Source organism: Nannospalax galili, unplaced genomic scaffold (assembly GCF_000622305.1).
Source record: "Nannospalax galili isolate Female #2095 unplaced genomic scaffold, S.galili_v1.0 scaffold644, whole genome shotgun sequence".
In the NCBI taxonomy this organism is placed as follows: domain Eukaryota; kingdom Metazoa; phylum Chordata; class Mammalia; order Rodentia; family Spalacidae; genus Nannospalax; species Nannospalax galili.
In genome coordinates this window covers 764,172-780,066 of record NW_008351473.1, presented here as the reverse complement: position 1 = coordinate 780,066, position 15,895 = coordinate 764,172, and the positions used below count along the sequence as shown (strand labels likewise).

Below are 15,895 nucleotides of genomic sequence, written 5' to 3'. Positions count from 1 at the left end.
GGGAGGGAGGGAGGGAGGGAGAGAGGGAGGAGGGAGGGAGGAAAGAAGGGGGAGGAAAGGAGGGAAGGAAGGAAGGATGAGGGAAAGACAATCTGGCACTGTGACTTGTTGGGCTTGTTGTGGGGGGGGCTCTAAGAGTTCTCAGATTCCTTCAGAGGCATCAAAGGCATCCACTAGATCACTGCAGGATGGACTGGGTTCTGACAATGGGAGGTGGCTGGTAAGGGCTGAGAGGATGTTCCCTGTCAGGCTATGCTTACTACTTACCATAGCGGAGAGCTTTCCAACCTGCAGCAGAGTCTTGAGGAGGCCCGATCTGACCTGGGGAGCGGCCTCCATGTTTGGCCTCCATCCATTCCTTCAGCCAGGAGAGGCTGGGTGATGTCACAGATGCCACAGGGTGAGGGTACAGTTGTCATGGGGACCCAGGTGTCACCAGAGAGGCTACCTCCTTTCCCTGCTCCCCCCTTCCTGCTCCACTGAGGCCTCAGCCTAAGTCTGGCTACATCATGACAGAAACTAGAGGACTGATCTGATTCATTCTCTCTCTCTCTCTCTCTCTCTCTCTCTCTCTTTCCTCTCTCCTTTTCTTTTCTTTTTTCTTTCTCTTTTTTTGAGATAGGGTCTCATGTAGCCCGAGCTGACCTCAAACTGGCTATATAACCAACTTGAACTATTTATTTATTTATTGACAAGGTCTCACTATGAAACTCTGGCAGACCTGGAATTCACTATGGAGACCAGGCTGGCCTCCAATTCAGAGATATACCTGCCCCTGCCTCCCAAATGCTGGGATTAAAGGCACACCACCACACTTGGCCTGGCTATTTTTTTTTTTAATTTTATGTGTAAAAGTGTTTGCATGTATATAAAGGTACCACATGCATACAATGCCCGCAGAGGTCAGAAAAGGGTGTCAGATCCCTGGAAACTGGAGTTACGGATGGTGGTTAGCTGCCATGTGGGTGCTGGAAACTGAAGCTGGGTCCTCTACAAGAGCAGCTATTAACTGATGAGTCATCTCTCCAGTTTATTTATTTATTTGCTTATTTATTTACTTATTTATTTATTATTTGTTTGTTTATTTATTTATTGAGACAGGGTCTCCTATAGCCATACTATATAGACCAGGCTGACCTGGAACTCAAAGAGATCTACCTGCCTCTACCTCTCTGGATGGTGCTGGGATTAAAGGTCTGTGCCACCAAGCCCAGCTGATCTTGAACTCTTGATCCCTCGGTCTTCACGTCCCAACTGCTAGAATTACAGGTATGCACCACCGCATCCATTCTTTTTCTTTTTTTCTTTTCCCAAACAGCCTCACACTGTAGCCCAGTCAAAGCAGGTGTGTTAATGAACAGGTTTGGGCTTTGGGTGGCTGGGGTTCCATGTGCCTGGGGGCCTCTGGGGAACATCCAGAGCATGCTTTAGAATCAACCTTAGCCTACCTGCCAGACATGGTGTTGGGGAGGGAGGGAGAAAGGAGTGAAAAGAGGGGGAAGGAGAAAAGAAATGGAAGAAGGGAAAGAGGAAAGGAAGCGGGGAGGGAAATGCCTTTTAGTTTGGGCCTGAGTGTAGCAGGTGTTTTGTGGGAGAAGCCCCAACTTAGCTCCCTCACCTGGGACCCCTCTGCCCTCAGCCCCAGGCCCTACCCTCCCTTCCCCTTCTCTCTCTTCTGTCAGCATCAGGTTCAAGGCCAAGTGTGCCCTATGGTGCTGTGCAATCTTGAGTTTTCCCTCTGCTGGGTACTAGGGACCACCTGCCGGGATCACTCAGTGATCAGCGGCTGCTTCCTTGCACGATGCCAGGGGGCGCCATTCGGGATCCATGCCCACTGGCAAAGCAGAAGGCGTGCAGTACCACCGTGTGACTACACGGGGGCAGCAGACACCCGGGCGCTGGGAGCGAGTTTCTGATTGACAGTTTTGCAATGAGGTTGATCAATATACAGCTCACCCGGGTTAGAAAGGGGTCCTCAGCCTGGGGCCCGCAGACTGGGGACTCTGCCCCTGGGGTGGAAACTAATGGGATGTTGGATGTGATGAGGACCAAGGCTCTGTTGTTCACAGCAGCCTGATTACTTAATCTTTTAGGGATTGCAAGTCAGGTAAAGTTGGAATCTTGGCTTCAGAGCAGAAAAAAATTTTAGGGCCTCCAGAGATGAGCCAGGTAAGAGCCACTGGCTGCTCTTGCAGAGGACCCAGGTTTGATTCCCAGCACCCACATGGCAGCTAACAACCTACACGCTACATTGCACACACAGGTGCACTTAGATACACGCACACAAAACACAAAAATAAAAATAAATAACAAATTTAAAAATTCAATTAAAAAAAGAATTTTAGGCCACTCCTGGTGCTGTGTGCTAGTACCATACAGAATACAGAGGCAGAGGCAGAGGCAGAAGGATCATGAGTTCCAGGACAGCCTCAGCTATGATTTTGGCTGGTAAGATGGCTCAGCAAGTAAAGGTTCTTGCCACCAACCCTGAAAACCTGAGTTCTATCCCTGAGACCCACATAGCAAGAAAGAAGAAAACTAACTCTCACTAGTTGTCCTCTGACCCCCACACATTGCACACTCCACACCCTCCCGTAGCTTTGGGCTGGTGGAAGCTAAGGCTATGCTGAGTTAGTACTTTCCAGAAGGTTTCAGGGATAGTTGTGTAAGATCACACACAGACGTGGGCAATAAATGGCTGTTTAGAGGCTAAGATTGCTCAAGATAATTTGGCTCTAGATCTGCAACATTCTAACTCTCCACAATCATTGAAGTTCTAATTAATCAGCCTTGTAGAATATGAAGCACAGATGTGACCCTCCCCGTCCTAACTTAATACTCCAAGCCTCCCTCTGTTACTTTTGTTGTTGTTCTTTTTTATTATTTATTTTTATTTGTATGTGTTTGAGCATTGTTTTGCCTGCATGTATATAACTGCACCACATACATACAATGCCTGCAGAGGCCAGAAGAGGGTGTCAGATGCCCCTGGAACTGGAGTTGCAGACAAGTTGTAAGCTGCCCTGTGGGTGCTAGGAACTGAACCCAGGTCTTCTGTAAGAACAGCTAGTGCTCTTAACCACTGAGCCATCTCTCTAGCTCTTGTTTTGTTTTTTGTTATTGTTTTTTTTTGATGCAGAATCTCTCTGTATATCCCAGACAGGCCTCAAACTCATGGCAAAGCCCCTGCCTCAGCCTCCCAAGGGCTGGCGCATGAAATGATGCTTTTGATATTTTCCTGCTGAGATTATTTTCTGTTACTCAGTTCTTCCCAAAATTTGCTGCAGTTGATGGAGTAAGCTGGGGAGAGGCACCATGAACAAAAGACAGAAAAAGGAAGGGCAGCAATTGCCTCCTCAGACTCCAACCCAGGAACAATCATTGACACGTTCCCTCTCCACTCACTGTTGCAACCAGTGAAGGTTGTCTGAACCTTTTTTAAAAAATTAAATTTAAAAAATAATAAGAAAAGCTTTTGGGTTCCAAAATCTTTAGACTTGAGGAGACAAAAAAGAACCAGAGGGAAATTTTTGTGTTTATTTCCCATTTATTCAATTGTTCATTCATTTTGAGGTGTGGGGATGGAAACCAGGGCATTGCTCAGGCTAGGCGTGCTGGATCCAGAGCATTGTGCAGACGAGGTGTGCTAGACAGTTTCCGCTGTCAACTTGACACTCCTGGGTAGAGGGAAGCTCAGCTGAGGAATTTCCTCCCTTGGATTGGCCTGTGACCATGTCTGTGGGGCATTTTCTTGATTATTGAGTGATGTGGGAGGGCCTAGCACACTGTAGGTGATGTTGCCCCTGGTCAGGTGGTCCTGGGTTGTACAAGAAAGCAGGCTGGGGCTGGAGAGATGGCTCAGTGGTTAAGAGCACTGGCTGCTCTTACAGAGGACCCAGGTTCAATTCCCAGTATCCACATGGCAGCTAACAACTGTCTGTAACTCCAATTCCCGGGGAATTTGACTCTTCGACCCCTGTGGGCATTGTACAACAGGGGTGCACTTAAGTACATGCAGGCAATACAATCATACACATAAAAATATTTTTTTTTTAGTCTTTTTGAGACAGGGTCTCCCTGTAGCCCCAGCTAGCCTGGAACTCGCTGTGTAAACCAGGTTGGCCTCCAACTCACAGAAATCTGCCTGCCTCTGCCTCCCAAGTGCTGGGATTAAAGACATGTGCCACCATGCCTGGCGAAAAATAAATAAAATATTTTTTAAAAAATGAAACAAAGAAAGCAGGCTGAGTGTGGGCTAGGGGAGCAGGCCAGTAAGCAGCGTTCCTCTACAATCTATATACTTCAGTTCCTGCCCATATTTCCTGCCCTGAGTTCCCTCCATGATGAACTGTGAGCTGGAGGTAAAACAAACCCTTCCCACCCCAAGATGATTTTGGTCAGCATTTTTATCACAGCAATAGGAAGTAACTAGAACACTAGGTAAGTTCTCCGCTTCTGAGCCACACCCCAGCCTCTCACTGGGGGATTCTAGGCAAATGCTCTACCATTGAGCTATATCATCAGTCTTGTTCATTTATCTTATTGTATGTAGTAGGAAGCCAGATGTGGTCATTCACCCATGATCCCAGCACTCAAGAATCTGAAGCAGGGGGATCAGGAATAAGACTAGTCTCAGCTACACAGACAGCTTAAGACCAGCCTGGGCTCACAAGAGACCCTGTCTCAAAAAGAAAGAAAGAAAAAAAGGGGGCGGGTAGCAAGATGGCTCAGCATGTAAAAGCACTTGCCACTAATGCGACATAGCCACTCACACACATACACAAGGTAGAAGGAGCTGGAGAGATAGTTCAGCAGTTAAGAGTACTGGGTGTTCTTGTAAAGGATCCAGGTTTGATTCTCAGCACTCACATGGCAGCCACCAACCATCCGACTCCAGTTCCATGGGACCCAACACCATCTTCTGGCCTCTGCAGGTATTGCATGCACGTTCTACACTTACATACATGCAGACAAAATACTTATACACGGCGCTGGAGAGATGGCTCAGCAGTTAAGAGCACTGACCGCTCTTGCAGAGGACCCGGATTTGATTCCCAGCACCCACATGGGGGCTATGGACTGTCCTTAACTCTAGTTCCAAGGTAATCTGAAGCCCTCTTCTGACCTCCGCGGCATTGCACAACACGGGTGCACTCACATACATGCAGGCAATACATGCATACACATAAAATAAAAAATAATAAAATAAAAATACTCATACATATAAAATAAATATAAAAATCTTAAATACATAAAGGTAGAAAAATGATCAAGGAAAATACCTGACACTGACCTCTGCCCGCTACACAAACAGACACCCACACATGCATATGGACAGGCACAAATACATAGCACAAACTCACAAATACTTTGTGTGAATGAACTTAACCAGGCTGGGGTTCCCAGGGTATCATAGTGACTACCAGCTAGGAGCAGGTGGTTATCAACACACAGACTTATCTTGGCAAGCAAGTGACAGAGGTGCCAGGATGACAGGCTATGAGTCATTGGAGACTTGATCTGCAATTAAGAAGACCCTTGGGAAGGACTCAGAGTGGGCCAGGATGGCACCAAGAGCCCTGCAAAGCTGACAGAATGGTCTGGAATGGCACTGGGCCTCCCAGTCCCTCCTTGCCATCCCCAACACCCAGCCCTTCTGGAATTACCCTCCTGGAAGTCCATACTTTTCAGTTTGTTTCTAGTCCCCCTAGATAGAGGAGAGCAACTTCACACCAAAGATGGGCTCCCACCTAGTCCTGATTGTGACACAATGAGCTTATTGGGGCCACATAAAGGATCATGGGGACTCAGGCAGCTACATCATCAAGGAGCCACCCATGGCTTGGTGACAGTAATGGACGCTGCATCCCTGGGGTCCTCTGCACAGCCTGAAGGCAGCTCTCCCTGCCCCAGCAATAGTTTACTGCTCTTAGAACCTAGTGAGGATCCTGTTGTGTATTTTTTTAGTTTTTTAATTAATTAATTTTATTTTATGTGTATGAGTGTTTTGCCTACATGTATGTAAGCACACCTGTGCCCACAAGGACAGAAGAGGACATCGGATCCCTTGGAATAGAAGGCAGAGTGGCCCACCTTAGCAGGCCTCCTCCCAGCAGCATCAGCCCTGAGCTGACCCAGCCTAACACAGGGCAAGGCGCCCATCTGTGGAGCCCAAGAGTGAGTTGAAGAAGCTGTGAATAAAGTGGTGTGTTATCCAGGATACAGACACCATCAGCAGAAGGCTAGAACCAAGGAACAAGCCACATACCACCTTATTTTACTATCTTGGGCACAAATATTCACAGAACACACAAGCTGGGTCCAAGGAACCAAGACCACCAATAGCAGCAAATGTAATCCAGTTGTGATGATGAAGATGACCGTGAGGACCCAAGACACCTGGAGACCCACTGGCTCTGTTGTCATACATACACCATGCACTGCATGCTGCCCAGTCCTTGAACATAGCACATGCTCTACAAGCCCTCCCAAATGCTAACATCTAGGCCCATTTCACCTTCTATAAATTTTGTCACCATCCCCATGGGCAGTCCACAATACAAAAAAAGGAGCACCAGCCATCTCCACCCCACACAGGGACCTTCCATCAAGTGCTGATGGTAAGTGCCCTTGGGGACAGCCAGATCTCCTGCAGCAACATAGACAGGAGATGGTTAACTTTCTCAACTTGATGGAATTAAGAATCATTACAGAAATAAACCTCTGGGTTTGTCTGTGAGGGGTTTCTAGATCAGGTTAACTGAGGAGGGAAGACCCACCCTGACTGTGGGCAGCACCATCCCATGGGCTGGGGTCCTGGACTGAATAAAAAGGAGAAAGTGAGCTGAGCACCAGCATTCATCTCTCTGCTTCCTGACTGTGGGTGCAATGTGAGCAGCTGCCTCACGCTCCTGCCACCAAGCCTTCTCACCATGATGGACTTCAGCTTACAACTCTAAACCAAAATAATTCTTTCTTTGCGTAAGTAGCTGCAGTCAGGCATTTTTGTCACAGCAATGAGAAAAGTAACAAAGATCCCGGATGTCCTAGTTACTTTCCTGTTGTGATAAACACCGTGGAAAAGCAACTTGGCAGGGAGAGGGTTTTTTGACGTGTGGTCATAGTCATCACTGAGGAAAGTCAGGGCAGGAACACAAGGATCAGAGACCATGGAGGATCACTGCTTACTGGCTTGCTCTGCTGCCTTTCTTATATGGTCCAGGTTCATCTGCCTAGGGACAGCACCACCCACAGTGGGCTGCCCCCCCCCCAAATCAATTAGAAATCCAGCACATGCCTCACAGGCATGCCCGCGGGGTCAATCTGAAGGAGGAAATTCCTCAATTAAGGTCTCTCTTTTTGTAGGTGACTCTAAGGACAAAAACTAACAACTATACCTGGGTTCAGAACAGTCAAAAAGTCACAGAGAAGCCAGCCTTGCCCACTCGCACACAGCTCTCCCGTATCCACAGCACATGCGGCTCAGAACTTCTCAAGAACAGGGATGGTGGTGCTGCCCAGCCCTGCTCCATAAGCACTCCAGCCAGGAATTTTGCAAAATAGGCTTATTTAGAGGAAATCAAATAGAAGGAGGAAGAGGAAGAAGAGGTGGAAGGAGGAGGAGGGAGGGGGAGGAAGAGGAGGAGGGAGAAGAGGAGGAGGGAGAAGAGGAGGAGGGGGAGGAGGAAGAGGAGGAGGGAGAAGAGGGAGGAAGGGGGGAGGAAGAGGAGGCAGGAGGGGGAAGAAGAGGAGGAAGAGGAGGGAGGTAGGAGGATGAAGGAGGAAGAAGAGGAGCAGAAGGAAGAGGAAAAGGGTGAGGAGGGAAGACCCACCCTGACTGTGGGCAGCACCATCCCATGGGCTGGGGTCCTGGACTGAATAAAAAGGAGAAAGTGAGCTGAGCACCAGCATTCATCTCTCTGCTTCCTGACTGTGGGTGCAATGTGAGCAGCTGCCTCACGCTCCTGCCACCAAGCCTTCTCACCATGATGGACTTCAGCTTACAACTCTAAACCAAAATAATTCTTTCTTTGCGTAAGTAGCTGCAGTCAGGCATTTTTGTCACAGCAATGAGAAAAGTAACAAAGATCCCGGATGTCCTAGTTACTTTCCTGTTGTGATAAACACCGTGGAAAAGCAACTTGGCAGGGAGAGGGTTTTTTGACGTGTGGTCATAGTCATCACTGAGGAAAGTCAGGGCAGGAACACAAGGATCAGAGACCATGGAGGATCACTGCTTACTGGCTTGCTCTGCTGCCTTTCTTATATGGTCCAGTATTTAGTTTCCCAGAGAAACTTTACTGAGGCCTCACACCTGTTCTTTATTTTGTTGTATGTCTTAGATAAAACAGTAAGATCAGAAAAAAATCATAAGCATAAGAAGTGGGAAACAAAGAGCAAAGTTGTCATTATTTGCATATAGAGAGTGAGGCGATAAGATCTTACAGAAAAAGTTTAAAGTAATGAATTTAGTAGTGTTTAAACACAGTATTTCATCTCAAGTTCAACAGAGGAAGCAGTGAAACCAAAAGAAAGATGAAGGGATTCTGTTAAAAAGAGAAACAGAACTCGGAGCATGATGGAGAGGCCTGTAGGGCAAGCTACTTGGAAGGTGAAGTAGGTGGAAAGTTTCCTTGAGCCCAGGAGTATAAGGCTGAGTAACATAGGAAGATTAGGAGAAATAGGGGGCGGGACGAAGAGGAGGAGGGAGAAGAGGAGGAGGGGGAGGAGGAAGAGGAGGAGGGAGAAGAGGGAGGAAGGGGGGAGGAAGAGGAGGCAGGAGGGGGAAGAAGAGGAGGAAGAGGAGGGAGGTAGGAGGATGAAGGAGGAAGAAGAGGAGCAGAAGGAAGAGGAAAAGGGGGAGGAGGAGGAGGAGGAGGAAGAAGAGGAGAAGGAAGAGGAGAGAGCAATTGAGCCAAAGCCATGAGGACTTTGGTGTTTCCCAGGTGCGTATTGCATCTAAGGGACTGACAGGTGGCTCCATTGGTAAAGAGCTTGCCACGGAAGCATGACTACTTGAGTTCAGACTCCCAGCATCCATGTACAATGCCAGGTATGGAAGCATACACCTGCAATCCCAGAACTGGAGAAGAGACAAGAAGATCCCAGGGGTGTGAGATCCAGCCAGGCCAGCCCAACTGGGTGAGCTGCAGGTTCAGCAAGAGACCGGATCTCAAAAAAGAGGTGGATGGGATTGATGAAACACCTGACATCAGTGTGTAGCGTACACACAGATGCACATACATGCAAAAATGTGCAAACACACACACAAGCATGACTACTTGAGTTCAGACTCCCAGCATCCATGTACAATGCCAGGTATGGAAGCATACACCTGCAATCCCAGAACTGGAGAAGAGACAAGAAGATCCCAGGGGTGTGAGATCCAGCCAGGCCAGCCCAACTGGGTGAGCTGCAGGTTCAGCAAGAGACCGGATCTCAAAAAAGAGTGGATGGGATTGATGAAACACCTGACATCAGTGTATAGCGTACACACAGATGCACATACATGCAAAAATGTGCAAACACACACACGCACGCACGCACGCACGCACGCACACAGATGGCATCTAAATGAACTCAGCCAGGCTGGCTTCCTCCTGGCCTGGCATACATGGTAATGAAGTGACTGCCAGCCAGGAGCAGGTGGTTATCAACACTCAGGATTATCTTCTGCAAGCAAGTGACAGAGGAGCCATGATGATAGGCTCATTTCAAAGGTATGGGGTGATGAGAAGACCCTAGGAAAGTGTCAAATTGGGGCAGGTTGGCACCTGCTGCCTCAGTCCCTTCCTGCCCAACCACCAACAGCAGGCAGCCCTGGCATTATCATCCTGGGGTCACTGTGTTTTTTTAGTCTCTTTCCAGTCTCCCCAAATAGAGTAACTACAGAGTAAAGAAATCATTCCATCCAAGTCCAACTTGGAGAACCAATGAGTTTATTCTGGTAATTTCAAGGAGCATGGGTGACTGAGGTGGCTGCATCACCAAGAGCCACCCAAAATGTGTGACACTCAGGGACGCTGCAGCCCTGGGGTCCTCCTCAAAAATTTGCAGCTCCATGAAAGAGTCTTCTCTCCCTACCCCAGCAAGTTCCCTGCTTCTCAAACCTGGGGAAGGACCCATTGAGTCTTGTAAGTTTCCTGATCCTTCCTCCTCCCTCCAGGAGGGACTGCTTCATTCCAAAGATAACAGCTATATAATAAGGTCACAGGATGATCCAACCTCAGTTAAGAATGAAAAAAATACAAAAGACAGAGAGTGGCCCACCTCGTGCACTGTTGATTGAGGAAGAGAGCTTAGCAGAGTCCTTTGTGGCATAGGCGAGGCCACAGTTAGTTGGGCAATCTCTCCACAGCAAGGGCCCCTCCCAGCAGCATCAGCACGGAGCTGACCCACCCTAGGTAGAGCAAGGCTCTCATATCTGTTTCCTGCCTGGAGCCTAAGAGTGGATTATAGAAGCCATGAATGAAGTTGTGGGTTGCCAAGGACACAGGCACCATCATCATCAGACCAGAACCCAGGAAGATGCCACACACCCACAACTTTCTATCTTCAAGACCAACAGAGGCAGCAAACCCAGTGAAGTTGTGACGATGCAGATGATGAGAGCCCGAGACACCTGCAGACCCACTGGCACTGCTACCAGAGAGTGGTATGCCGCGCACTGCATGTGGGCCAGTCCTTCAACGTGGCACATGCTCCACAGGCCCTCCCACATGCTGACAGCTTGGCCCATCTCATCTTCTGGAAATTCCATCACCCTCCACATGGGCAGCCCACAGCTCCCCATGGTGCTCAGCCAGCCCAGCACGACCACAATGATGCTGACTAATATAATTTTCCAGAAAGCCGTGCCTCAGAGTCTGTTGGATTCAGGACCTGAAGATAGGCTTTGGAGTTGTCCACAGAAAGCCTCTTCCTGTGAGGCTGAGAATCACACAGTCAGTGAGAGACACCATCAACACTAACAAGTATCTCTGCAGAGTCAGAAGTCCATGCCAGCAGGACATGGGCATCTGGCTAGATAGATTGAGAGTGTGTGAGGCTCTGGCAGAGAATGGGGCAGAGGAAGGAGCTACAGGCCCCAAGGGCTCCCCTGACCACATCCCTGGATGTCACTTTCTTTCTTTCTTTCTTTCTTTCTTTCTTTCTTTCTTTCCTTCCTTCCTTCTTTCCTTCCTTCCTTCCTTTCTTTTTCCTTTTTAGTATTTGTATGTGAAGATATATGAGTGCTTGTAACGAGTGTGTGTGTGTGTACATGCTCGTGTGTGTTGATGCACACTTGTGCTCATGACTATGAGACCACAGGACCACCTCTGATGTCATACTCAAAACCCTGTCCATAATTTTGAAACAGGGTCTCTCACTGGCCTAGATCTCATAGTTAGACGAGACTAGCTGGTCAGGGTCCTGCACAGGAGGTGACGACTCAAACCTCCGCAGGTCCATTCTCCAGCATGGGCCCTAGGAGGATCTGATGCCACCATGCAGAAAAGGAGCAGCAGCCATCTCCAGTCTATAAGGGCCTTCCGTCAAGTGCTGACACTGGGTGTGCTTGGGGACAACCAGGTCCCCTGCAGCAACATACCCAGGGTGATGACTAATCTTAATGGGATTCAAAATCACCTTTGAAACAAGCCTCTGGGCATGTCTGTGAGAGTTTCTAAATTGGGTTGATGGAGGTCAGAAGGCCCGCTCTAACTGGAGAAAGAAGGACACCGTTGGCTTCGGTCCGGGACAGAACACAAAGGCAAAAACAAGCTGAGCACCAGCATTCATCTCTCTGCTTCCTGACTGTGGACACAATGTAACCAGCTGCCTCACACTCCTGCCACCATGCCTTCCCACCATGATGGACTGTGCCCTTGAACCATGGGGCAACATAAACACCCCCTTCCTTGCTTTAGTAGCTTCTATCAGCTGTTTTGTCACAGTCTTGAAAAAAGTGCCTGGGTTCATAGGAGTCAAAGAGCCCTGGTTCATAGGAGTCACCAAGACACAGAGGAACAGCCACTCCTGCCCTTCCACACACAGCCTCCCCCCTCCTCATACACAGCTCAGAACAATTCAGGAAGAGGGGTGATGGCGTGCTGGTTGGCCCTGCTCCAACAGTGCCCAGACAGTGATTTCACAAAAGATGTTTATTCAGGGGGAACCAAATAAGAGGAAGAGGAGGGAGCACTGGGCAGAAGCCCATGAGGACTCTTGTATCCCAAGGTCAGTGTTGTATCTGTTGGGAGACATGGTAAAGGCGGTAAAGTACATGCCACATATGTGGGAGGGCCTGAGTTCAGGTGTTCAACGTCCATATGAAAGGGAGTATGGAAGCCCACAACTGTAATCCCAGCACTAGGGAGAGCAGGCAGGTGGATCCCTGAAACTGAGGCCCAGCCAGCACATCCCCACACCCCAACCATTGTGCTCCAAGGGAGCACACAGACACAGACACAGACACATGGACAGGGACACACACACACAGAGGGCATCTGAATGAACTCAGCCAGGCTGGCGTCCTCCTGGCCTGGCATACCTGGTATTGAAGTGACTGCCGGCCAGGAGCAGGTGGTTATCAACACTCAACATTATCTTCTGCAAGCAAGTGGCAGAGGCGCCAGGACAACAGGCTATGACTAAAAGGTGAGGGGTGACAAGAAGACCCTAGGAAAGTGTCAAATTGGGGAAGGTTGGCACCTGCTGCCTCAGTCCCTTCCTGTGGGCCGGCAGCCCTGGCATTATCATCCCGGGGTCACTGTGCTCCTTTTAGTCTGTTTCTAGTCTCCCCAAATAGAGAGCGTAACTACAGAGGAAAGAAATCATTCCATCCAAGTCTGGCTTGAAGAACCAATGAGTTTTTTCTGGTCACTTCCAGGAGCATGGGTGACTCAGGTGGCTGCATCACCAAGAGCCACCCAGCATGTGTGACACCCAGGGATGCAGCAGCCCTGGGGTCCTCTTCAAAACTTGCAACTCCATGAAAGAGTCTTCTCTCCCTACCCCAGCAAGTTCCCTGCTTCTAGAACCTAGGGTAGGGCCTGTTGAGTCTTGTAAGTGTCCAGATCCTTCCTTCAAATTCCAGGAGGGACTGCTTCATTCCAAAGGTAAGAGCTACTTAATAAGGTCACAGGATGATCTGAGCTCAGTCAGGGATGAACAATCCCAAAAAGCAGAGTGACCCACCTCATGCACTGTTGCTAGTGATGGAAAGTCCATCACCAGAGTCCTTAGTGAAACTGGAGAGGTCATGGTTAGCTTTGCTCCACAGCAGGCCTCCTCCCAACAGCAGCAGCACCGAACTGACCCAACCCAGATAGGGTGAGGCACCCATCTGTGTTCTCTTCATGGAGCCCAAGAGTGGGTTGGAGAAGCCTTGGAAAAACTGGGGTGCGATCCAGGACACGGACACCATCAGCAGGAGGCCAGAAGCCAGGAAGACGCCACCTGCCCACCTTACTAACTTTGCCCAAGTGATCTCATCCTCACCCAGGTGTTACACTCCACCCCTACCACACACAGTGGCAAATGGAACCCACATGCAATGATGCAGATGACCATGAGAACCTGAGACACTTGTAGGTTCTGTGGTATGGCTAGTCCTTGTCTGTATGCCGTGCACTGAATGCTTCCCAGACCTTGAACCTGACACTCATGCCACAGGCCCTCCCAGATGCTGACATCTAGTTCTGTCTCACCTTCTGCAAATTTTGTCACCCTCCACATGGGCAGTCCACAGCTCACAATGGCAATCAGCCAGCCTAGCCTGGCCAAAGAAATGCCAACCAGATGCAGTACCTCAAGTACCATGGCTCAGTCTGCTGGAGTCAGGATAGGGAAGACAGTGGGGACCAGGTTCTGAGGCTGTAGAATTCCAAGGGCTGAGGATGAACCAGGTCTTGTCCACAGAAAGCCTCTCAGAGATGCCACCAACACCAACGAGTATCTCTGTAGAGTCAGATGTCCATACTAGCAGGTGTGACCATAAAGGTTGAGAAGGGCATCTGGCTAGATAGATTGAAAGTGTGTGAGGCTCTGGCAGAGGGTGGGACAGAGGGAGGAGTTGCAGGCCCTGGGGCCTCCCCTCACAACATCCCTGTACTGCTCTTTCTGTCTCTTTCTTTCTTTTATTTAGGGTTTGTGTGTACAAATGTGTGAGCGCTTGAAAACGGGTGTGTGTGTACATGTTCATGTGTGTATCATGTACTTGTGTGCACATGAGTGTTGAGTCCACAGGACCAGGTGTCATTCTCAAAGCTCTGTCTTTCCATGGGACTGGAGAGATGGCTCAGCAGTTAAGCATTGACTGTTCTCACAGAGGAGCTGGGTTCGATTCCCAGCACCCACATGGCAGCTGAAAACCATTCATGACTCCAGTTCCAGGGGAATCCAGCGGCCTCTTCTGACCTTTGAGGACATTGCATGTCATGGGTGCCCATACACACATGCAGGCAATATACTCATACACATAAAAAAATAATAAAGAAATCTCTGTTTTCCCCTTTTGAGACAGAACCCCTCACTGGCCTGCAGCTAACCAGTTAGGCTAGACAAGCTGGCCAGGGTCCTGCAAAGGCAAACAGACTTCATTCTTCCCCAGGTCCATCCTTAGGTACTGGCCTCAGGAGGGATCTGAGGCCACATTACAAAAAGGAGCAGTGGACTTCTCCACCTCACTCACACAGGGACCTTCCATGAATTGGCTGTATTCAGGAAGAGCCAGGTCCCCTGCTGTGTCACACCTGAGGGGATGGTTGATTTTATCAACTGGATGATACTTCCAATCACCATGGAAACAAACCTCTGGGCATATCTCAGTTGGATTTTTCAGATTAGGAAAATCTGGTGCTGATTGTGGGCAACACCATCCCGTGGTCTCGGGTCCTGAAGTAAACAAAAAGGAGAATGCCAGCTGAGCACCAGCATTCATCTCTCTCTGCTTCCTGACTGTGAATGCCATGTGACCAGCTGCCTCACACTCCTGCCACCATGTCTTCCCCACCATGAAGGACTGTGTCCTCAAACTGTGGGCTACAATAAACCCTGCCTTCCTTTTTAAAATCACTTTTGTCATATGTTTTGTCACAGAAAAATCAGAAAGATGTGTTCATAGGAGTCACCAAGCCACGCCAGTAGCAGTCAGCCCTGCCCTTCCTCACAAACCCTCCCCCTCTCCAACCCACACCGGTCAGAATCTCTGAGGGAGAGGGATACTGGGGTTACCAGCCCTATTCTTCCCAGCATGCCAGGAACAGTTTTGCAAAACAGGTTTATTAGAGGGGACAGAAGTAAGGACAAGGAGGGAGGGCACATTGTGTCAAAGTTCACCAGGACTGTTGCATTCCACTATTGCATCTGAGGGTCCTGAAGAGACACCTCACTTGAAGAAGTGTGTACCAGGCAAGGATGAGGACTTGAGTTCACTTCCTAAACTTCCATGTAAAAATAACAGCTATGAAGAAGTATACCTATAATCCCAGCACTGCGGAGTGGCAAACAGGCAGATCCCTGGAGCTTGAGGCACAGCCAGTCCAGACCAAGTGGTGAGCTTCAGGTTCAGGGAGAGCCCCATCTCAAAAAAAATTGAGATTGAGGAAGGCATCTGACATTAACCTTGTGACACACACACACACACACACACACACACACACACACACACACATACACACACACACACATCCTTATATACAAACAGGTAAAAATGTGTGCAAACACACAAATGTTTCATGGGAATGAACTCAGCCAGGCTGGAATGCCCTGTGGGATGACATACCTGGTACTGTTGTGTTGGGAGATCTCTGTTATGCAAAGTGGAAGCCCCTTCACACCGGACAGCTCATGCAGCTCGGGTTATGTGCTGCCGGATCCTTTCATAGCAGGATGCCTTCCTGGCATCTTTCAT

The 15,895-nt window shown here is 49.0% G+C and overlaps 1 protein-coding gene across 1 annotated transcript in view; it reads right to left on the bottom strand.

Moving 5' to 3' along the window:
- Positions 1-14,820: 14,820 nt before the first annotated feature.
- The window catches only part of LOC115066833 (claudin-13-like), a 2,900-nt gene continuing 1,825 nt past the window's right edge, over positions 14,821-15,895 (bottom strand). The window contains exon 3 of the mRNA XM_029553665.1: positions 14,821-14,877. Coding sequence (XP_029409525.1) covers positions 14,821-14,877 — 57 coding nt within the window. The remainder of the gene's footprint in view (positions 14,878-15,895) is intronic.